This window comes from Rousettus aegyptiacus, unplaced genomic scaffold (assembly GCF_014176215.1).
Source record: "Rousettus aegyptiacus isolate mRouAeg1 unplaced genomic scaffold, mRouAeg1.p scaffold_m13_p_12, whole genome shotgun sequence".
Taxonomy (NCBI): Eukaryota; Metazoa; Chordata; class Mammalia; order Chiroptera; family Pteropodidae; genus Rousettus; species Rousettus aegyptiacus.
In genome coordinates this window covers 37,353,735-37,377,331 of record NW_023416287.1, presented here as the reverse complement: position 1 = coordinate 37,377,331, position 23,597 = coordinate 37,353,735, and the positions used below count along the sequence as shown (strand labels likewise).

The 23,597-nt window shown below is 39.3% G+C and overlaps 1 protein-coding gene and 1 pseudogene across 4 annotated transcripts in view; both read right to left on the bottom strand.

The window, feature by feature from the left end:
- Nucleotides 1-5,027: 5,027 nt before the first annotated feature.
- KIZ (kizuna centrosomal protein) overlaps nt 5,028-23,597 on the bottom strand; it is a 105,065-nt gene continuing 86,495 nt past the window's right edge. For all 4 annotated transcript variants that reach the window (XM_016126362.2, XM_036229726.1, XM_036229727.1 and 1 more), the window contains 4 exons: nt 20,580-20,684; nt 17,806-17,902; nt 7,052-7,092; nt 5,028-5,177 (listed from right to left, as the gene is read on the bottom strand). In XM_016126362.2, the coding sequence (XP_015981848.2) occupies nt 5,074-5,177; nt 7,052-7,092; nt 17,806-17,902; nt 20,580-20,684 (347 nt within the window). In that variant the 3' untranslated portion in view covers nt 5,028-5,073. The remainder of the gene's footprint in view (nt 5,178-7,051; nt 7,093-17,805; nt 17,903-20,579; nt 20,685-23,597) is intronic.
- LOC118610426 lies at nt 7,290-7,414 on the bottom strand (annotated as a pseudogene).

Genomic DNA, 23,597 nt, shown 5'->3' with positions numbered 1-23,597 from the left:
AATGATTCCCCTAATTGCTCCTTTTCTCAAAAATTTATTTTTAAACTGGTTTTCCTGGTGTATCACTGCACTGTTTATTTTTGAAGTTGCTCTTATATCCACCAACTTTGCTGAACTCTCACTCATTCTAACAACTTATTTCTTCCTCTCTAATCTGCAGTTACTCTTTTCTCTTGGTGTACTCCACCTTTCTCATAGACTCAGCATTCATTCTTGCTGCATATGTGTCTTTGTGCTAGCCTCACAGAATTTTTTTTTAGTCTCATAGAATTTTTGTTTTTCAATTACACAAGTTCTATTCTGCCTCTGAGCCTTGCATGTATCATTTCAGCATAGTTTCCTATTCCTCCACCAGCTCTACCCCATCCTATACAAATGTTACCTCTTATGTGAAACTTCCCTAACTCAATCCCAGAATAACTTTTCACTCTTCTGAGCTTTGGGGACACATACACCTACCATAATGTACTGTATGTAATGTACCATATTTCAAGCTTGTCCCTTTGTTGGTGTGTGATCACTCTGAGGTCAGTGACTGGTAAGGTCCATCTTTGTGTTCCCGATGACTAGCACATCAGTGCCTAAGACACAAGGAGGGTCAGAAAAGGCTTGCTGAATCAGCAAATGATAAAGCTGTGTCTGAACTTCAGGTGGTAGAAACCGAGAGGGTGGTTACTCCAGATCTAGAGTTGAGTCTTTAATACTGTGAATTCTGATGCTTGATTTCATCATGTTAACTAAGCTCACAAAAGTATGATTTATAAATTGGAAGACCAGTGTAAAATACTAGAAAAAAATATATATATAGGTCTTTGCCCCAGGTTCTTGACACAGAGCTCCTAAAACCCTTAGAATTTCCTGAATTATAGGAGTGCCTTTTTCTTTTTTTTTTTTTTTGAATGAGGTGACTTTTGGTGGGCTCCTGAATAACTTGAGGATAGGGGCTAGTCATCAGAAAGACTCAGTCATGACTAGAAACTTGGAACTTTCTACCCCATCCTCCTATTCCCTGGAGAGGAGAAGAGGAGTCGGAAGTGGAGTTAACAATAATGCCTATGTGATAAAGCCTCCATAAAAATCCTCAAAGTATGAGGTTTGGAAAGCTTCCGGATTGCTGAACCCATGGAGGTGCTGGGAGGGTGGTGTCCTTGGCAAGGAATGGTAGCACTGTGCCCCTTCCACCATACCTTGTCCCATATATCTCTTCTGTCAGGATATTTCTCTCTATACCTTATCATATTCTTTTATTATAAACTGGAGAACATGTTTCCCTCAGCTCTGTGAGCCATTCTAGCAATTATCAAACCTTAGAAGGTGGCTGTGGGAACCCTAATTTGAGGACAAGTCAGATATGAGTTGTGAGAACCTGGGGACCTACTACATGTGATTGGTGTCTAAAGTTGAGGTCAGTTTTGTGGGACTGATCCCTTACCCTGACACTAACTCATTAGTGTCAGAATTGAATTGAATTGCAGGACGCCCAGCTGGTATCAGAGAATTGGTTGATGTGGAAAAAACTCCCACATATCTTGTGTCTGAAGTATTGTTGAGTGTGATAGTAGTGTGAGAATAAAGGAAAACACAGGAGTGTTTTCTCCCATACAACCCATTTATTAACTTATACTGATACTGTTTTTACCATGGAAACAAGACAAGCCATGGGCCCAGTGCATGACCTCTCCAAAAGCTTACCCCCTTGGAGACCTCAAAATAGATCAGAGAGTTGTTTGGTGAGCATAACAGAGTAGAGCTTTCACCTTCATTCCCTTAGCCAAGTCCTCCTATCACTTGTACTATTATGTTCTCAGTACATTTTAAAAAGTCAATTCTCTTCTTTTCCTTAAAACTTATCTAAATAGGAAATTTTATATCACCCATATATATGTTAAACTTGGGTCACTTGAGATAAAAAGTAACTAAAAAAAAAAAATGCTAAGTTTTAGCTGGAAAATTATGCCTGCTAAAGGTGTTGGACCCCAGGCCTACTCCACCACTATTCAAAATGTGTTAGCAAAGCATTAAAGAGTGGCATCGAACCAAGGCTTTCTTCTGGATCATCATCTGTACACACAACATGTGATCTCTAGTAAAAGGTATTCACATGTTGGACTGTATATTCCACTGGCATCGCTGATAAATATCGAGGTAGCGTCCAGCTGAAGGGTCTATTTTGTTTTCTTAGTGGGTATAAATCTTTTAAACCTGGTAAGATTTAGAATTAAAATTAGAAATGCTTAAGAGAATAAAGTTTATATGCATAGAAAAAGCTTAGAAGGGTATCATCCACATGTCAACAATGTTTATTGCTGGATTTTTGTGTGTGTGCAATAATTTTAGATTTACAGAAAAGTTGCAAAGATAAAACAGAGTTCTTGCATACCTTTCACCCAGTTTCAGTTTCCCCTAATGTTACATTACCGTGGTATATTTGTCAAAACTACAAAACTAACACTGGTACATTATTACTATCAACTAAACTACAGACTTTATTTGCTTTTCGCTATATTTTCCATTAATCTCCTTTTTTATTCAAGGATCCAACCTAGGATCTCACAGTTCATTTAGTTGTCATGTCTCCTTTATCTGCTCTGGTCTGTGACAGCTTCTGTCTTGATTTCTATGACCTTGACAGTTTTGAGGAGTATGTACCAAGTGTTTGGTCTCATGTCTCTCAATTTGAGTTTTTTTTTCTTTTCCATGATTAGACTTCTGAGTTTTTGAAAAGATCATGGAGATGAAGTATCCTTCTCATTGCAGCATACTGGGGGTAAATGACATCCACATGACCTATCACTGGTGACATTAATCTTGATCACATAGTTAAGGTGTGTCAGCCAGGTTTTTCCATTGTAATGTTACCATTTGTCTCCTTTCATACTCTATTTTGTGGAATAGAGTGACTAAGTCCAGCCAACACTGAAGAGAACATGGGGGAAGAATTAAATTCCACTTCCTGGGTCAGATGGTTGGAAGAAACTTAGATCATCTGCTGTTTTCTGGATGGGATATATAAACAGCCAGAGAAATGTTCCAGATACTGCATCTGCTGTCCTGAGAGCCCACTGGGCTTCACAATGGTGTGATGAGACTGGAGGACTTCTCTGCTAACTGGTTCCTATTGAGTAGTCACCTTTTGAGAAATACCCAGACTGTTTTCTGAAGTTGCTGTTTCCTTTTACATCTCTGTCAACATGAGGGGATTTCTCCATATCCTCACCTACACTTGTATTACTTGTCTTTTTTATTTTAGCCATCCCAGTGGATGTGAAGATACCTAGTAGTATCTCACTGTGGTTTTGATTTGCATTTCTCTGATAACTACTGATGTCAAACATCTTCTCGTGTACTTATTCACCATTTGTATATCTTATTTGAAATATGATATGATATGTCTAAATATGATATGTCTATTTAGAACCTTTGCTCATTTTTAAATTGGGCTATTTGTCTTTTTATCATCGAGTTTTAAGAGTTCTTTATATATTCTGGATACAGGTCTCTTCTTGATTTGCATCAAAAATATGATTTGCAATTATATATTTTTTAATTTTTTTTTTTTTGCTTTTTTGATGGTATCCTTTGCAATAAAAAAGCTTGAATTTTGGTAAAGTCCAATTTATCTAGTTTTCTCTGTTGTTAGTACTTTGGTGTCATATCTAAGAAACCGTTGCCTAATGCAAGGTCACAAAGATTTACGCCTATGTTTTCATCTAAGAGTTTATAGTCTTGCATTTAGGTCCTTGATTCATTTTGAGTTAATTTTCGTATACAATGTGAGGTAAGGATCAACTTCTTTCTTTTGCATAAAACTATCCAGTTGTCCTGGCAGCGGGACATTTGTTGAAAAGACCATACCATCCTGACTGAATGGTCTTGGCACCCTTGTCAAAAAATTAATTGCCTGTAAATGCGAGTTTATCTTTAAATTATCAATTCCAGATTATACATATATACACACATACATACATATATATATACACAAATATATACAATACACACACAGAGCGGGGGGGGATGGGGGGAAAGAGAGAGAGAGAGAGAGAGAGAGAGAGAGAGAGAGAGAGAGAGAGAGAGAGAGAAAGTGGGAGAGGGGGAGAGTGCAAGAGAGCAATATTTCATTGATCTTATGTCTTTGCCAGTACCATACTGTCTTAATTACTACAGGTTTTAAGTGAGTTTTCAAATTGGGAAGTGTGAGTGATGCAGGACAGGGAGAGGTTGCCTGTCCCCACTGCCCTGCCCCACCACCAGTGGTGACTCAAGTCCTTTGCTGCCAAGAGGGGGTCCTTGGCTCTGCACTGGAAAGAATTCAAGAGCGAGCTAGAGTTAAGACAAAAAAAAGTTTATCAGAGAAGAAATAAAGTTCCATAGACAGAGCATGGTCTCCTCTCAAGAGTCAGAGAATGAGACCTCAAGTGGGAAATTGAATTTATATCTATTTCTTAGTTTCTATGAAAAGTCACTGATTATAGGGAGTAATAGTTGGGTTTATCCATAAATTGTGCAAGGTACGGCTTGGCCTTTCTTTTCCTATTTTCCTTTCATGGTGTGGGTAAATAGTTGTTAGTAATCTCTGTAGGAATCTTCTTTGTTCTATATGTTCCTCATGGTCTGGCTATATGGCTGATTGACAAGGTTCTGAATATAACAGCATGTTATAGAAGGCTCTGAATTCTACTTGGTTTAATGTTTAGACAATTTGTGTAGTTCTTATGCCTCTTCCCTATATTATGAGTACTCAACTTTGTTTTTATTTTTCAAGATTATTTTGGCTATTCTGGGTCCTTCGAATTTCCATATGAATTTTGTTTGGATAAGCTTGTCAATTTCTATAAAGAAAACAATTTGAATTTTGATAGGAGTCACATTCATCACTTTGCTTTTTAATAACACTGAAAAATGAATATGCTAGTTCGTAATTGTGTCATAATTTCACTGGAATATCAATGTGGTTTCAAGTTTTCATATTAAACAATCAAAAACTTGAAAGGACACGTTTATTTTGGAAATCACATATGAAGACAGAATTTCGGTTTGTTTAAAGACTTTATTTCCAACAGCTGTTACAGCTTATCAGTCATAAAAATCATCAAAATCATCAGAGGATGTGGTATGGTTTCTAGGACGTAAAGCAGCTTCAATTTCTGAGTTACTATCATCAGACTCACCCCAGAAGGCTGGAAGAGAAAACCGGACAGCTGTTTAACATCTCAGCACACCACTTAGTTTGGTTTAATCAGCAGACTGGCTAATTGGAGCACTGGTCTGCAAAAGGCCTAGTAGGGACACCATGTGCTGGACTGACCAGATATACCCGGAATGCATGTCAGTACTGCACAAATTTACACATTTCACAATGTGTTCTATGCATTGTTATAAAAAATATTTTGCAACATACTTTCTTTTCTCTTTTGTCGTGTCCAAGTCTTTACCGTAGGATTGGGTTTTAAAATTAGGATTAACATGAAAGCAGGGCTACCTGGGTGTTTTATCAGGCCTGACAGCACCTCACCTCAGCTGCCTCTCCACTTTGAGGAGAGGGGAGTAGTGAACTTCACAATGACTTAAAAGACTGGATACACATAATTCATGTAGGAAGTAATCCTGGGAATGACAAGGGTTGGGAGGCTGGGAAAGTGACACGGGAAAGAGGAAGCTAACAGAGGGTGTTAATGTGCAGGACAGGCAGTGTGACCTGGGGCTCAGTCCTGCAGGGGGCCCTCTGAGAGACTGCAGAACTATCCTCAAACTGTCCTAAGAAGAATAAGAAAGTGGGGTTATTTATCCACCACATCCCATCTCCCATTGTTTGAGGGTTTTTTTTTCCAATCAGGGCATCAACTCCCTAGCACTGTGGCCAGAAAAACCCCTCAGGTGAAGATACACAGATGCCCGATGTACAAGGTCAAAGACATGTCAGTGAGCTGTGCTGAAGTGACCAAACGTAGTCAGACAACATTGTCTGCTACAATGACAACCTCCATGACTACCAGTATCTACATGGCATGACTTGTCAGCTCTGCAATGACTTTTTATCTAGAACCTCATTTAATCTTTCCATCAACTCGGTAAGATAAGTATTAATGTCTCTGTTTAACTGAGAAAATCGAGGCTGTGAAAAGTTAAGTAATTGGCTGTAATCAGCATTGGTGGGTAGTCAAGCACATGTTGCCACCCAGCTTGCCTGACTCAAACCCATGCTCTCAATTAAAACCCACTGGAAATGGGGTTAAGGAGACTGGAGCAGAGGGAGCCCAAGTGTGGCAGGGGATATGTCACAGTGTTAGTGTGGAAGGAGGGTCAGAGTCTCCCTGCAATCTGTGTATCGAAGGACGAATAGGAGCTCACTAGGCTAAGAAAAAAGGAAAAGTGACATCAGAGAGAAGGAATAGCATGAGCAAAGGCATGGAGGTGCAAGTGTTGTATATCTAGAAAAAGCTGGTTGTGACTAGACCCAAAGAGGATAAGACCTTCGGAGAAAATGGGGCCAGACCACAAAGGCAGAAAGTTAGAGACTCTATCCTTTAGGTAGTGGGAAGGCATTGGCAATTCTTAAGCAGGAGGGCAGAAAGCTTAAATGAGGTTTTGATGCTGGTGGCCAGGTGGAGGACATTCAGGAATTGGGGAGGAGTTGGATGTGAGGAAACCAGTTGGAGTCTCCTGAAAGCCCTGTCATGTCTTGAGCAGTGGGAACTTGTGAGGCATGAGCAGTGAGGATGGGGACAGAGGCAAGAAACATATCACAGGTAGAAGATACTAGTGTTAGTAATCAGTTAAATGTGGAGGTCAGGATTCCCTCCCTATTCATAGTTGCAAATTAAATGCTATGTCACTGTGGCCCATAATACCCATGTGTTCTCAGGTCATAGCCCTGTCACTGAAGCCCTATGACCACCTTGGAGACAACATCACACCAGGGAGAACTTCAAGGACTGCCCTTGTGATCACAGGCAAGCTTCATAGCTCTTACACAAGAAAACAAACACATGTCACTAACTATCCCTTTGGTCAAAACACAAAATGTAAATATGGTATCCATTATTTCTCTTACCTTTAGACTTTAATTTGGTAGTTAGTTTCTTGTTTTCATGCCTGTAAAATAAAGAAATAACCTATGTTCAAAAAAAAAAAAAAGAAAAAAAAAAAAACCAACCAGACTCATTGTTTACTAAAAAGCCAGAATTTTACATTTATTCTCCAAGTTTTTTTTTTTTTTTCTAGGTGAAGCAACCTTTGGTTGACTTCACAGATTGTAAGGACCTTGTCAGGTTACGATCTCTTATTTTTTATGTCTACAACACCTGGTCTGGTCTTCCGATGCAGTCTCCCATCCAAGTACTAACCAGGCCTGACCCTGCTTAGCTTCTGAGATCAGATGGGATAAGGTGTGTTCAGGGTGGCATGGCCCGTAGACTTACTCCAAGTTTTAAAAGCAAAAGGAAATGTCAGAACTGTGGCCAGAAGCATTAGCTGGTGATGTGGTGGGAGGGCCCCTACTGTGGCAGCATCACTGCTGTTCCCGAAATGCTGGCTCTGTGGAGACCAAGTCAGAACCTACTCTGCTCCATGTGTGCCCTGGGGCACTGCATGCTGTGCTGCTGCTGGAGACTGAGGGGATGGCAGGGAGGCAGAGGACTGATTTCCCCTCAACAGTCTCTGAAAAACACTAACGTGTAAAGCTTTAACACTTGCAGACAAGCTAAGAGAGAAATACCTGAAGAGGAGGGAAGTTCAAGATGTTAGGATGCAAGGATAAGTTGGTGAGGAAGTTCAAATACTATCTTCGTTAAGTCAGTGATACTAATACTTAATAGTTTAACAAAGGAGTTGAAGATAAACTCAGTTTCCTTAGTTGAAAATATTACCACATGGTAGAGAAAAATGCAAGTATCTTGGACACTTATGTTTAGGTCTCCATGTATCACATACATAAAAATGCAAGTATCTATCACATCTAATACCTAGCAGCTTGTTGACTAAAACCAATATAACAAGAAACTGGCTCTATGGGGTTTGATGACCATTTCAATGCTCCTTTCAAAAGTTTCTGCAATTTTAATGAATTTAAAAGTCCCTTCTGAGAGCATCATTAGATTTTTAAATTATAGTTAATTTGTTAAGGTTCATATTGTTAAAGAATGACAGTAAATCTGAAGACCTAATTGGCTTTATTGAATGATTCATGAATTGAGCAGCATTCCATCTAGCAAGTAGAGAGGAGTCCCAAGAAGCTGTATAACATGGGAGGCTTTTATTGGAAGAAACTGGACCAGACAAGATTAGCGAAAGAAAAAGGATTGTTTCAGGCCATGTCACCTTCTTTTAGGGGAATGCGAGGTTTGTCTTATTAGGCAGATCTCAGTTTCCTTTGGGGGCAGGGACCCTCATGACAGATCACTTCGTCAATAATAACCAGAAAATTCCAGACTGATTAATATTACATTCCTGGAGAAGGTTGAAACTGCAATTAGGTCAGGTATTAAGTCTAGGTTTGGTGTCATGGGCTTTAGTACAAGTGACTCCATTTTGAGCCTGTTTTCTCTTTGACAATACTGAATGGTCAAAGGTGATATTAAATAAGAAACTGTTACTTGTATATGGCTTGCCGTTTTTATTTTCTTGTATTTTTTTCCAAAGCATTTGCTTACATTTACATTTATAGATTACTCCATTAAAACAGATTCCATCCTTTTAAATGGAAAGAATGACAAGAAAAGACATAGACTCCAACATGCACTATCACTGCTCTTCTCGTGGCTGGGAGCGTGGTCTTCTAGATGCAAGAATCCCTATCAACTCATCTTCTTCCTTTCGGGTCAAGTCATGTTAATCTATGGCTTAAAAATATGCCTTTTGCCATAGTTGCCATAATTTATGTTTTTTTTCTCTAAGTAAAACAAGCTATGCTAAGGTTATCATCTTTTAGGCTCAGTATCTATCAATGGTCCCTTTAAACTTGATGTCTCTTTATTTGCTATGACCAACTAGTGGCCTGTGGCCATATCTTCATGAAGAGTAGATGGCTCCATAACTATCTGAAAGGGTCCCGTGCTAACTGACAATCATAGAGATTGCCAGTAAGGTGAGCACCGACAACGTGAGCTTGAAAGAATCCATCTTGCCCACACGCAGGTATGAGTGAGAGCATGTGGGTGTACACAAACACATTAAACACAACTGTTGGTTGTGTCTACTACTTACCTACCTCCCAACTTATGAATACACTGGGCTAGATGCTAGAGGGAAGAGGTAGATTATAAAAATGCTGGTAGGGTGCAAAGAGACTGATCTGCCAGCTGTGGCCCATAATAACGGCCACAAGGGGAGAAGGTGAGAGCACTGCTGGCTGGGAGAACTGATTGCATGGGATGGCTGCAGGATCCCTAAGGAAGCAAAGTGCCTCCTGGACTCTGCTTTGAAAGATGAATGGATTTCATAGGCCAGGACCAAGGAGCAGGATGCAGTAGGATGTGGTAGCCAGGAGCCCTTGACAAGAACAAGGGAAGGGCACAGCAGCAGCCATGTCCCCACAGCCCAGGCTACCTGTCTGAGCCCCAAGAACATGTCCAGTGCTCACTTGCTAGCTCTCCTGGTTACCTCCGAAGTGCCTCATGATGAACATGTCTGTCCACAACCAAACTCACAAACATCCCAGCATGATTCCCTTCCACCAAACCAGGTCCCTTCCCCTGTCTCAGCCAATGGCTCACCAACCTTCTAGTTGGCTCCCAAGACCCTCTCCAATCCTCTACCCTCCCACACCCAATCAGCCCCTAGGTCCTGTCAAGTTCACCTCCTACTACTTCCCTAAGTCCTCACTCTTTCCCCATGTATCGTCACCATCTGGTGAATAAAATCAGCATCTCTTGCCTGGACTTTTTTTTTTTTTTTTAACCTTTGTAACAGCCCCCTAACTGGTGACACCGTATCCATCTTTTTCCATTCAGCAGCAAGAGTGACCTTTTTGAAACTAAATCTGATCACTCCACCTCCTTGCTTAAAACTCTTCAATGCCTTCCCATTGTTTTTAGCAAAAAACTAAATTCTGAACAGCACACCCAAGGTTGATGCCCCAGACTTCATTGGGCCCTCTTACTGTAGCTTTTCCCAGCCTTTATCTCCTATTCCCCATTCTCTACCCCGACTCCTCATGAAAGCTACTGTTTCATACCCATTTGTGTAACTGATACATGATGTCCCTCCCATCTAGACGGTAAGCTCCATGACAGCAGCAGCCATAACTGTTTCAGCTCAGCTGGGTAGGGGCTCATGAATATGTATGGAATGAATAATAGATGAACCTCATTAAGCATAGAGCCCTGCTTAAAGGCACTTGATCATTACTTGCTGGTACATTATTTGGTTTGCATATTTCTACTTATTATGTGAGTTCAGAATCAAGCTGCTCAATTTTTTTTTTTTTTTTTTTTTTTTTTAACCAGAAACATGTTTTCTTACAAGAAATATGTTTCAGAAATCAATGCATGTAGTTCACCCACTGAGAAAGGTGGAAGATGCTTCCTATTCCATCCTCGCACCTTAGGAGTAATAATTTTTCTCTTGGAAAACCATTTCTGCAAGTCAATGTGACACTGATATTCGAGGTTGATTTTTATTGTACACAATTCTTAGGGGCAACATTTCTTTCTCTGGGGCACAACTAATGTGTAAAGATAGCTAAGTCCAAAGGGACAGTATGAGAACTTTTCTTTGAGTGCTGGATAGAGTCAACTTGTTTAGCTACTATTATAAATGAGAAAAAAACAAAAACAAATTCAATTCTGAAAGCATAAGAAATGCAAGAATTAAAGTTATATGCCATGGGATATAGTCAGATGTGCTCAGAATCTTCTCTGAGGGTGTGAAAAATAACATTTCTATCATGTAAGGCAGAGGCTGGCAAAGGGTTGTTGTGAAGAGCCAGAGAGTAAATGCCTTAGGTGGTGTGGGCCATATGGTCTCTGTTACAACTGCTCAACTCTGGCTGCAGCACGAAATTGGCCACAGACAATATATGAACAAATGGACATGACTGTATGACAATGAAACTTCACTTAAAGAACTGAAATTTGAATTTCATTTAATTTTTATTAGGTATCATGCAACAATCTTCTTTGGATTTTCCCAACCATTTAACAATGTCAAAACTACTCTTAGCCTGCAGGCTGCACAGAACCAGGCAGTGATCCAGACTTGGCCCCAGGGCCGTAGTTTGTTGAACCTGCTGTGTAGCAAACCTGCACTGCCTTCCCCTACATGGTCTCTCATGGGTTACACTTGGAATCCAAGATAGTGGACCTGGTATTTTTTTCCCTAGAAGTTTACAATTTGACTGGAGGTCCTACTTCAAAATTAACCATTTTTAGGTAGGACACCACAAACAATTGATTAAATTGTGACCATGTTCCACAGGTCTCATTATAATGGGACAGTGATCTCTGCAGAATTCTTAGTAGATTTGGTAATTTTTTTCCCCCTAGCTATATAGTGACACCACACTCCCAACTAGGGAGATGCTCAATTGCTAACATTTTTCCACATTGGCTTTATCACATATTTTCCGTCCATCTATCAAGCCATCTTATTTTTTGATGCATTTTGGTAATTGTTTATAAGTTCCCCTGCTATTGATAAACCAAATTAGGACAAATCTAATCAAGTCACTTTTGTTCTCATCCTTGCTAAACTTAAGAAGTTAAGGCCAGCCGTAGTTTTAGAATAGGTTTTATTCTAAGCACAGCACCTGGAACAGAGAAAATGCCTAGGTATGTAATTGTGATGATGCAGGGTACTAAAGAAAATAGTTGAAATTATGAGCGTCAGCTGGTCATTTCATGTGAACAAAAGGCTAATATCATCAGGAATAATCAAGATAAATATGAAATTAGATGACAAGGACACCTGCAGGTATTAAGTTTTGCTTTGTGGAGCCAGCAAATAGAGACAAAACCCATGGGTTTCTAAGAAACCTATTATTAAATGATAGCAGAGTATTTATGGATCATCAATCCAGCACCTTCACTGTAAGTGTATAAGTGGTGAAGCCCAGAGAGATTAAAGGATGTGTCCCAAGACAAACACAGTCAGCTGGTGGTGGGGCAGAAGTAGAACAAAGCATTTTTCTGAGCACACAAAATGCAGAGGTTGCAAACTTCTACCTCCACAGGGCCTTGTGAAAGTGGTAAAACAGCAGGTAGGGAAAACCTGGGTGGGTGGGAACAACTGGTACCTTTCCCAGTGTGTGACTGCTTGTGGGTGTTGCTTTCAGAATCTGGGAGTGTCAGCTCTGGGGCCAGACATACTCTACTCTCAATGCCCAACTCTGCCCACTGCATGGCCCTGGGCAAGTTCCCTACCTCTCTAAGCATACATTTCCTTGCCTATAAAATGAGGTAGTGAAGCCTTCCTTCAAGTATTCTGATAAACTCAGAGATAATCCTGCTTGAGAGCCCCTATACACCAGGGTTTGGGAAGCAGGGCTGCTGCACTGTCAAAGCGTTAGGATGACCAAAGGCATGTTATGTGCTTGGTTTGGTTTTGTGGGTTCCAAGTGGAGGTGATGAGTACTCAGGCACAGGGCTGGGCCAAGGAAAGTAAGGTTTGAGGACAAACTGAGAGGAAACAAACCCAAGATGCATGAAGTTTCCTCCTTGACGAGCCTGAACGGGTGGGAGCACTAGGGATGGGGAAGAGACAGGGAAACTGCCTCTGCTGGGTTGTCCACAAGCGGGTGGGCAGAGCATCCAGTCTGCAGTGGTTCATCATCCATTCATCCACTTATTCACCCTCTCAGCAAATACCATATAGATGACACTATTTGTCAGGCTCTGTGCTGGGGCTGCAACAGCAAACAAGATATACTCGACACATCTCTGCCCTTGGGGCTCTCCTGCTTCGGTGGGGGAGAACATACCAAAACAATAACTGTGACACAGGCTAAAAGAGAAACTGTGGAGTGGGCTGAGAACTGATGGAGGCTGGACTTGGGGTTAACATTTTAGGCCCCTGACATGTGCCAAGAGTCCACAAGCTCTTGTCAAGTTGAAGGCCAGGAGCCAGATACCCTTTCACCAGCAGACAAGATGGTAAAACTCAATAAACACTCTCTAAGTGTGCTCACCCAGGCCTTGTTTCCTGAAAACTATGAATGCAGAATGTAAGAGCAGAGAGGATGCAATCAAAGTTGACTGTAAGCGCTGCCTTTGAAAATGTGTGTGCACATGCCTCTACCTCTCCTGCACACTCACACAGATAACTTAATGGAATGCACGATTCTGCCACTCGGGTACATGATGTCATATATGATGCAACTGAGTTCTATAAATAAAAATGCTTGAGTAAATGGTGGTGCTACGTATTGATGATTACTCACTCAGAAAGTCCAATGGTTATTGAACACTGGCGATTAAGAAAAACTGCCCAAACCCCAGAGAGAAGCTCACAGTGGAGGGATGGTACCTATAAGTGGCTTCTATCCCTGTTCTACAGATGATGATAGAAATAGTCAAAGGGCCACAGGAGGATCATTTTGTATGGCCAGAGCCTCTACTTAGGAAACTTTGAGAAGATTAAAAGTTAAGTCTTGATAATCTAGTAGGCATCAGCCAGGTGAAAGAGTGGGACAGCAGTAATCCAGCAAAAGAGCAAGAATGAAAGCCAGCGAGAGAACATGACATGTAGGTATTCAGTGCACACTTGGGAGACCTTGGGAGCAGGCTGGGAGGGTGTTGTAGAGTGGAGGCCACCCAATACTTGAGGGGGTGCAGGCAACAGCAACTCCTGACCGACAGCAGCAGAGGTAAAACAGTCGGGCTAGGGTGTCAGATGCTCATTCTTGGCTTGCAGGGAGGAGGAATTTGGAAAATAGCACACCTGGGGGATATCCTAAGATTAGCAACACATTGACTCTCAACCTCATGGTCAATTTCTTTTTTTTTTTTTGAAAGAAAAAGGTATGCACAACCTATTAACAAACTACCTGAGTTATTGAGACTTTGAGGCCATGTCGTTTGAGTTTGGCAATGAGACTCTGAAGGTCCTGCCAAGAACACGGGCTATGGTGTTAGAGAAAATGAAGAAGGGCTCCAGCAGGAAATGTACTTCCAGTTTAGGATCTTTTTAGAAGCCTGAAAATAACTAACTTATGAGAATTTGTGATCTCTAGACTCTAAATTCTATAATTTTTAATTATTTTGAATGCTAGTTAAAATCAGTATTAAAATGTCTCACATAGCATGTTCGGCTAGAATTTTCCTCAACATACACATGTTTCTGAAAGATAGAAGGCAAAAAATTAATCCAGAAAAAAATCCCAATGAATGTACCAATAAATCTCTGTAAATAGAATTTTAGAGTTTTCCAGGCCAACCAAACTCTGAGATAAATTCGACAAAGTCTGAGCGCCCCCTGATGGTTAACTCGGGGGCATGCAGCAAATGCCATTTTTTTTTTTTTTTTAAATCTAATTGTTAACTCCTTCCCTTCAGCTAATCCAGCAAGTGATTGTTTTATGTTCTGTGTAGAAAAAAAATCAAGTATGCTAGCTTATGATAATAAGCATGTGGAATATTTAGGAAGTTGATAATTCAGGAGAATATAAGGGCAATGCAGATTTGCTAAATCAGAGATGGGGATGGGGGGGGGGGTTATATGAGAACCTAAAGGACGTCCAGGAAACCTGTTTTATTTCCTTGTCATCTTCATAACATTCCCTGGGGAAATGGCACAGTGACCAGGCAAGAGAGATAGCACTGCCCCACCACAGCATCAGCTGCAGCCTGGTGCCCTCCATTGGCTGCTCCCATGGCTGCAGTGCTGACACAGAATGCCACCCACCACGGCCCTGCCAGGGTGCTGTGGTTGGGTGACCTCTGCTACTTTCCCCCCAGGCAATTATGTTGTAAGCACACACATCCTTTCTTTTGGTAAAACATTATCTCGACTCAACCAGTAAAACTGAAGTTACACGACAGGCTGTTAAAATATACTCTCCATTGAATAAATGGATCCGGGAGTGTGAAAACCGCTTCCTGGGGAAGGTAAAGCAAGACAATGTTTGCAGAGGAGAGGAAGCTCTGGCATGCACCCCTGAACAAAAGGAAACAAGTGGTCTTTACTCAGAGAACGGCTTCCTATTAGGACTCACTCCTTCGTACATTATGCCTTTCATCCCCACTCAACCACAAAATGATTTTGCTGAAGCAAATACAATGGAAGAAAAAGATTTACACTGAAAGAATCTTTAATAATAAACTGTTGCCGATCTGCCTACTTGCCCATGATTTATAATACAATAAACATCGGATTCTATTACGGCTCATGCACTGAAGCTGCTGCTCTGAAAAATAGAATATGAAAGCACCCGGACCCCACCACCATCACAATGAAATGAGCATATATAAATGTGCTAAGAGTATCTCTTTGCATCTTTTATAGCTTGTGTGTATTAATCTGTAACGCTTATTAAGAAAGTCATTGCTATGCAAAGCAGCACCCAATCCCTTTCTCTAGCTTTTCAACAGAGTGCACTGTTTAGCCAATAGGATGGACCCTCTGGCCCTCATTCTGCATTCATCGCAGGCAACATTTGCACAATGTATCTCTCAAAGGCGGCTGAAAAGAAGGCCTTAATACTCATGTAAACAACTGCAAACCAATTACTTAATGAATCAGGCCCACACATAATGAGGTGCAGACAAAGAGCTATAAATGTATTTTTGCGCCCAAGCCGCTGCTTTAAAGTAAAATCCCTCAGCTGTAGTTTGGGCTTAACTAGCACATCATAATTATTGTCTCTAGGACATCAGAGGAAGCCATTTTTTTTTTTAAGGTCCAGCAGGGTTTTCTTTCTTTCTTTCTCTCTCTCTCTCTTTTTTTTTTTTTTTTTGAGGTTGCTCATCAGCTCACTGACAAAATAGAGCAAAGAAGAATTTTTAAAAGTGCTACAGCAGCACTGCACTGTTATGTTTATTCTCAAGTACTGGGTTTCGAGACCACTTGTAAAAGCAATAAAGCACGAGGAGTGACTGCAGTAAGTGGGATCCTTAAATATAAGCCTCTAAGAAATTTCAGTGAATCCAGACACAAATAGCAAAACCAGAGCTCTCCAAAGTCCAGGATGTCGTTATTAACACGAAACCCAGGCCAAGAACAAAACCAGAAAAATCCAAACTCACTACTCAGAGCCTGGACCTTTTCCTCACTGGATTATTATTAAGTGTCTAGAACCAAGGGTTCCTTGAAGACTTATTTTTTTTCTTAAAGGGGATGATGAGATTACTTGTAATTTATTTGGGAAATTAATTTCATGCAGAAACAACAGTAATAGCAAAAGCCTACCTTGAAAGGGAAAAAAAGTTTGATTTTATAATGAAATATAGATGTAAGATGTGAAATAATCAGGCTGAGAAAGTGTTCTAGAATACAACTGCTTTCTGAATGTATTTAAAAATTGCCTGAAAAATATATATAAAGAAAAGTTTAAGAATAACTGGGTTTTTTTAATACCTCTAAAATATAATGGAAACAAATATTTCTGTCTTTAAAAACTAAGTGCATATATTATTAAGCCAAATGGTAACATTAAGTCCTGAAAAGTACCTGTAGAATTTATTCTTCTAAAATTTCTTTTAGAATACCTAGAACTTGAATTTATAGTATAATCATAAAAACAACATTGTAATAATCTTCTTGTCCTATAATTCATTCTCTCACTTCCTTAAAAAAACGTGTATGAAAACCCAGGTATTTAAGACAATAGCTTTTGATAATTAAATGAGTAATTCCCTAAAATGGAACATTAGATTTCTAAAAGCAAGGATTCAATTTCAGAAAATCAATCTCATTTTAATATATTCCAGGTCCTAAAAATACTGTAATATTTTTTATTTGATCAAAATATAAATAAAAATAGATTTTTTTCATTTAAAAATATTACATTTCTGGGTCAAATCATTTTATCTTGTGGGATATTACAAATGTAAAGTTCTTGTTTTAAAATTTCATTGGGGATAAGCAGGTAATGCATATGTAATGCAATCATTTAAAGGACATCTTTTAAATGAGAAATGTTATTACAAAAGGAAACTTGTGCTGTTTTAAATATTTATCCCAAAGCAAAAAAAGCAGATATTTCATCAGATGACTGTTTCTATTCCCATCTATAAATTCTTCCTAAGTGACTCAATGCTAATGTATAACTTGATGTTGATGACAAATCCAGCACATAACTCACTTATCACTGCTTGAAAAACTTGAAAACTGAAAGTGCTACAGTTTAACAGATGTGAAAAAAAGTAATTTTTTCTTTATGGAAAATGAGCTGAAAAGTATCAGGAAAGGAAGTATAACCTAGCTCACAAACTAGTTAGAGAAAAAAAAAGGAGTACAAAAAAAAAAAATATCCAGCAATTTCTAGTATATATATCAGCCAACCCAGAAAGAAGAAACAGTCCACTTTATTTCCTTTAAGGTCTGATGTTTTCTCTCTGCCCTTTTTCGACACCCTCCATTGTGTGGTCTCTAAGCAGTCCTACTGCGAGCAGCTGTAGACGCTAATTTGTGGTTCACTGAGGTGTCAATTGAGTCTTAAACCAAGGAAACAACAGCTGCAAAACAATACTTGGCTCTGGTGCAAATATTTTCAAAGGTAACTAAAGTTTCAACTGTTTTTTTTTAGATAAACAAAAACCCAAACCATAACCTTCCATCAAGTCACACAACAAAATAATATGCAGAGTTTGATTCACTGCACAGTGACATTTCTCATCTTGTTGTCACTATTCAGCCAGGCTTTCACGACTTTACCTTGACAAAGGACTTCCTTCACTGGATGAAAAACTAGCTTCCGAAGTGATTTTGTTAGTTGGCTTTGTCTTGAATGTGCCACTGCCAATGTTCAAACCTGTGACAAGCACATATGCAGAGAGAGAGTGTTAGCTACCATGCAGCAAAATAATGCAATGAAAAAAGAAGGGACCTCACAATAACTAAATGTCAACAGAGGAAGATGCTGTTGAACCAAAGAAAGCAAGGGAGCTTCTGAGGCAAGGAATAAAATGTTGGTAGAATAACAAAAGGAAGTCAAGGGGTTTTCCTGTGATACACAGAAGCCACAAAAAGTAAAAAATAAAATCATTCAAAGAGCACCATTTTAAATGATCAAGATGCATGTGTGAGCACAGGGGTCTCTAATGTGGCATCAAGCTCTGGATAACTGTTACACTGTTATAACACGCAGGCAGAGACATCACCAAGATGCTGGACACTAGGAACCAGTCTCAGAAATAACTGACACCCCTGAATGATAGTTACCCACATCACTCATCATTAGTCCCTCTGCCAAATCCTCTGTTTTTCCATCTCACAGAGGAGAATGAATCTCAGCTGAAAACTATCAAAGCCACTCTTTAACCGGTCTGACAAGGCTGATGGGGAAGATGCAGAATCCATTTCTTTCCCTGAAGCTGGGGGAACTGGACTGTCCTCATGATGCTTGCAGGCAATCCCTGACCTCTGCCCCCTGGGTGTCCTCTGCCTTGGATGTGTCTATTTTAAGTATTATTCTTAACTGGCAGTTGTCCAAGACAAGATCACGTATAGAGAGTGCATGGGCATCTCAGCAAAAAACATTTGCTGAGTTTCTAATGTGTAACCTGCCTGCCTGCATGTGACCTCTGCAGCAGAGCAATTCTTTATTAATAATATGTCCATGTTCTGCCTGAATAGGGTCTGCACAGGACCAAGGAATTTCAGACATGAAAACAGAGGAACAAGTTTAAGTGGCTTTCCTTAGAGATAATCCAGAGACAAAGACCTAAGACCTGTGATGTAGAAAGTAACTAAAGTATGTGATGCGTCTTCAAAAGTTAGATTTGGGGGTGGCTCCTGAGTTCAGAATGCACATTCCCATCACTACCTGTAGCAGTGTTGTGAAGTTTAACATGAGGAATTTGGCTTCCATTTTCCTCTGCCCTACTAGCCTATTTTCCTGCTTCTCTTTGGAGCTCATAGAAGTCCCTAGGATCAGAGTGAGAATGAGAATGAAAAAGTAATGCATGACCAAATGTACAATAAATACTAGAGGAAGTATCTAACTACAATGATAGCGAACACTATCAGAAGCACCTCTAAGATCCCAATGCTGGATAATTTGGAATCTTGCAGAATTACATAGTATAATTCTGAGTGTAGAGTAAGAAAACTGAATCTAGGGGTACTTAACTACACAATCTACAAAGCAGCACGTCACTATGAATAAATTAACAAAAATATGTTAATTATAACCATATTAACAGTGTAAAATTTTTGATACACATCTAAGGGACTACAACTTTTGGCTAATTTATTCATCCTTTGAACCTGTCCAATTAACTATCCAAAATATACTTACCAAAAACAGATTTGTTGGGTCACCTTCCAAACTATGTATATCTGCTAACCAGCTATAATGCTCTGAAAAAGGCATTACTCCCTTGGGGCATCATTTGTAAAATGAGGGGGTTAGATAAGTACTTTCTAAGATAATTCTGGACTCTAATTCTGTGACTAAAATGTGAAGAAGGTGATGAAAAGCAAACAGTTAAGGGCTCACAAGTGCTATATCTCTCCAAAGTGATGAAGACCTTCATTGAGGCACAGGCCTCGTTTTATACCAAAACAAACTACAAAGTCTCATGTTTGTGAAATTCAAATAACCACCACCAACAATATGGGCAGCCCTCCCCAGAGGCTTTTCTCTAACAGGCACAGTGCTGGGAATTTAACCTGCAGTGGCTCACTGAATCCTCAAAGTAACCAAAATAACTGAATTTTGCAGCAACCAATTCTAACACTAATATTATTTAGGAACTAGCTCTCCAAAGACAAGTCTGATGTCACCATAAGTATGTCCCTCAAAGATATGTCTGGTAAAGACATCTTTGAGACAACTGGGAAATCTGACTATGAACAGGGAATTATGTAATATTAAGAAATCATTGTTCATTTTGGTAGGTAAAATTATAGCATGGTGGTTTATAATCCATTTACCAAAAGGTATAATAAAATAAAAGCCACTGAAAAGAACAAAAATAATAAAGTATAAGAAAACAGAGAAAATTACAATTAAAACAAAAAACTCTAAATTTAAGGACTTAGATTTAAACATAAAATTAGTTTTTAGTGGGATTTAGTCTTTTCATCTAAAGAAGCTCATATTCCCCAACATCCTGGTGAGGGATGGTAGCCTAGGATGACACTTCCCATTGATGATTAAGAAACTGGAAAATGGGGGAAGAGAAGGAATTTGGGGTGTCTCCTGTGGTACTTAGTGATAAGTTACTATCATGATATACCAAGTAGAATTCAAGGGCCTGTAAGAGCCATCATCTTGTGCTTCCAGCACATATCCAGGAAGGGAGACTTTTCTGAACTTGTGTTTGTTGAAGGCTGAAAAACTACTGGCTCATTCTGACCTGGTGAGTTACAAATTTAACTCCAGAAAGCTTCAAAGAATGACCACTTTTCCCTGAATACAGCACTGGCAGCTGCCCTGGGTCTCCTAGGCACTGATTTCGAGTGCTGAATTCACCCTTGCTTACCTGACAGCTGTAATGCAGAAGCATCCGCTTTTTGAAATTCATCTTCAGTTTCACTTGAATTATATTGAAGGGTAGACTGCTTTAGCAACTGGTATGCTTTCGTTTCTATAGATTAAAAAAAGACACAGATAACTGCATAGCCACATGCAAAAGAATGAAGTTCGGCCCTTACCTTATACCATAGAGAAAAATCAACTCGAAAAATGATTAAAGACTTAAATGTAAGACCTAAAAGTATTAAATTCCTAGAAGAAAACATAGGATAAAAGCTTCAGGACAGTGCATTTGGCAATGATTACTTGGGTGACCAGAAGCACAGTCAACAAAATAAAAACAAATAAATAGGACAATATCAAACTTAAAAACTTTTATACATTGAAGAAAACAATCAACAGAGTGAAAAGGCAACCTACATAATGGAAGAAAATAATGAAAATCATACATGTGATAAGGGGTTCATATTCAGAACATACAAAAAGCTTCTATATCTTGACAACAAAAATCAAATGGGCAAAGGACTTGATTAGCATTTCTCCAAAGAAGATATACTAATGATATACACATGATAAGACGCTCAAAATCACTAATCATTAGAGAAATGTAAAACAAAACTACAAGGAGATATCATCTCATACTCATCAGGATGGCCACTATCAAAAACAAAATAAAACAAAACAAAACAAAACAAAACAAAACAAAGCAAAGCAAAGCAAAGCAAAACAAAACAAAGCAAAACAAAGCAAAGCAAAACAAAACAAGAAAATAACAAGTGCTGTTGAAGATGTGAATAAGTTGGAACCTTTGTGCAGTTAGTTTGAATGTTAAATAATACAGCCACTATAGAAAATAGTATGGAGCTTCTGAAACAAATTAAAAACAGAATTACCATATAATCCAGCAATCCCACTTCTGGTTATCTATCCACAAAAACTGAAAACAGGATCTCAAAGAGTTACTGGCACACCTGTGTCCATCAGAGCATTTATTCACAATAACCAAGAGGTGGAAACAACCCGATGTTCATCAATAGTTGAATGGATAAAGACAATTTGGCATATACATATAATAAAATATTACATAGCCTTAAAAAAAGAAGGAAATCTTATTACAACTACAGCATGAATGAACCCTGAGAACATTATGCTAAGTGAAATAAGCCAGTCATAAGTGGCCAAATGCCATATGATTCCACTCATATGAAGTTTCAAAAGTGGTCACAATCATAGAAACAGAAAGTAAAAAGGTGATTACTAAGGGCTGGGATAAAGCATTTCAGGACTGCAAGATTAAAAAGTTCTAGAGATCTACTGCACAACAACATGAATATGCTTAACACTACTGAACTGTATACTTAAAAGTGATGAAGATGGTAAATTTAATATTATGTATTTTTTACATAACTGAAAAGAAGTAGAGTGACCAGATATTCTAATTTGTCCATGACAATTCAGGTTTATGGCTGTTGTCCTAGTACAATTAATAGGATCCCCTTTTGTTGCCAAGAGTTTTCTAGTTTAGGTAATAAATTGTCACCCTAGTTAAGAGACATATGGAACAAATGCATTATCATGGCATACATTGGCTACTGATTTTTAAAAAAAACTGTAAAGAAAATTTGAACACATATTGAATATTTAATGATATTGACACATTGTTATTGTTTTAGGTATGAAAGAATACACAGAAATATTGAATTTTCTATTACCTAGGAATTTCTTAAATTCTTCCTGCGATGTTAATACTTTTCAAATGCATGCAAATTATTTTTTTGAACTATCCATTTTTAGATATTCTGAAAACAAACAATTTAATTGAACCCGGTTTTCAAGACTCAAAGACAAGTTGTATGAGTTTATTCAACGTCGCAAATTCCATTATTTTGAGTGGATCTGTGGATAGGTTCAACTCATAGTAAAATGGCTTCTCTCTAATCCAAGATTTGCAGAAGCCACTACAGGAATGAATCAGCAGCAGCAGCACTGATTTCCTTGGTTGGTCACCTGGTAGTACTTTGGAGCACTCCCTGCTCTGGCTCTTAGGCTCTTACATTTTGTTGTGGAAAAGCTCCAAAATCAGACCAGCAAAAAACTAAGCAGTAACTCCGGGAGAAGAACTCACATTTATTATGGGCAGTCCCAGAGGAGCTAGTGCTTTGAAGAGTCTGGGCCCCCAGCTCAGTTGCAACATTCCTTATATACAGGACTTTTACACAAGCTAATTGGTTGAACTCAGACTGTTACAAATGGTGGAAGGTGCTATGGTTGCAAATAGTAACATTGGTAGAAGGGTTGGAGTTATGGGTTCTCGATGGTTATAAATTGTTACAGGAAAGAGGGGTGGGGCTGCTAAGGTACAAAGTGCTACAAGAGCCAGGAACTGCTGGGGTACAAGCAATTACATTTGTTACTTAGACAGGTTGAGCAAAGAGCAAGTGAGCTCTGCAAGTGAACTCTTGCATGCAGCAAGCATATTTACAGAAGCAGAACAGAAGGCTAATTAGCTTTTAATAAAATTCCCAAAACTTCCTCTTCAATCTGAGTGCAGGATTTCTGGGCTGGTTGAATGGCAGGAGGGTCCGGAAGGAACAATAGTAGAAGAGATCAGACATCCAGAGCTAAGAAATATCTAACCCCGGTTTGTTGTGGGAACAGAAAGAGCACTTTTAAGGAGCAAAGCCAGGTGCCACAGAGGGAACAGCAGCAGCCTGGACTTGGCTAGGGTCCACAGGAAACCCTTAGCCCTGCAGGGCTTCTAATAGCATCTGCTTTAAGTTAAGGTGGAAAGACTTTGGGAAAAACAATGAAGATCACATAAAGGACCCAAGTGACACAACCTTCCCATTACCTCGAGTCCCAAGGATGCCTGGATGAAAGGGAAGATGGAGAATGAAAGTTTTAGCATAGACATCCATGTTCTCATCTTTAACATGGCCACAAATAAACTCCCTGCTGTTAGCGCCAGGGGCTGGCAATCAGACGCCTTCCTGCTTTTGCTGTCTCAATTTAAGAACTTAGCCAC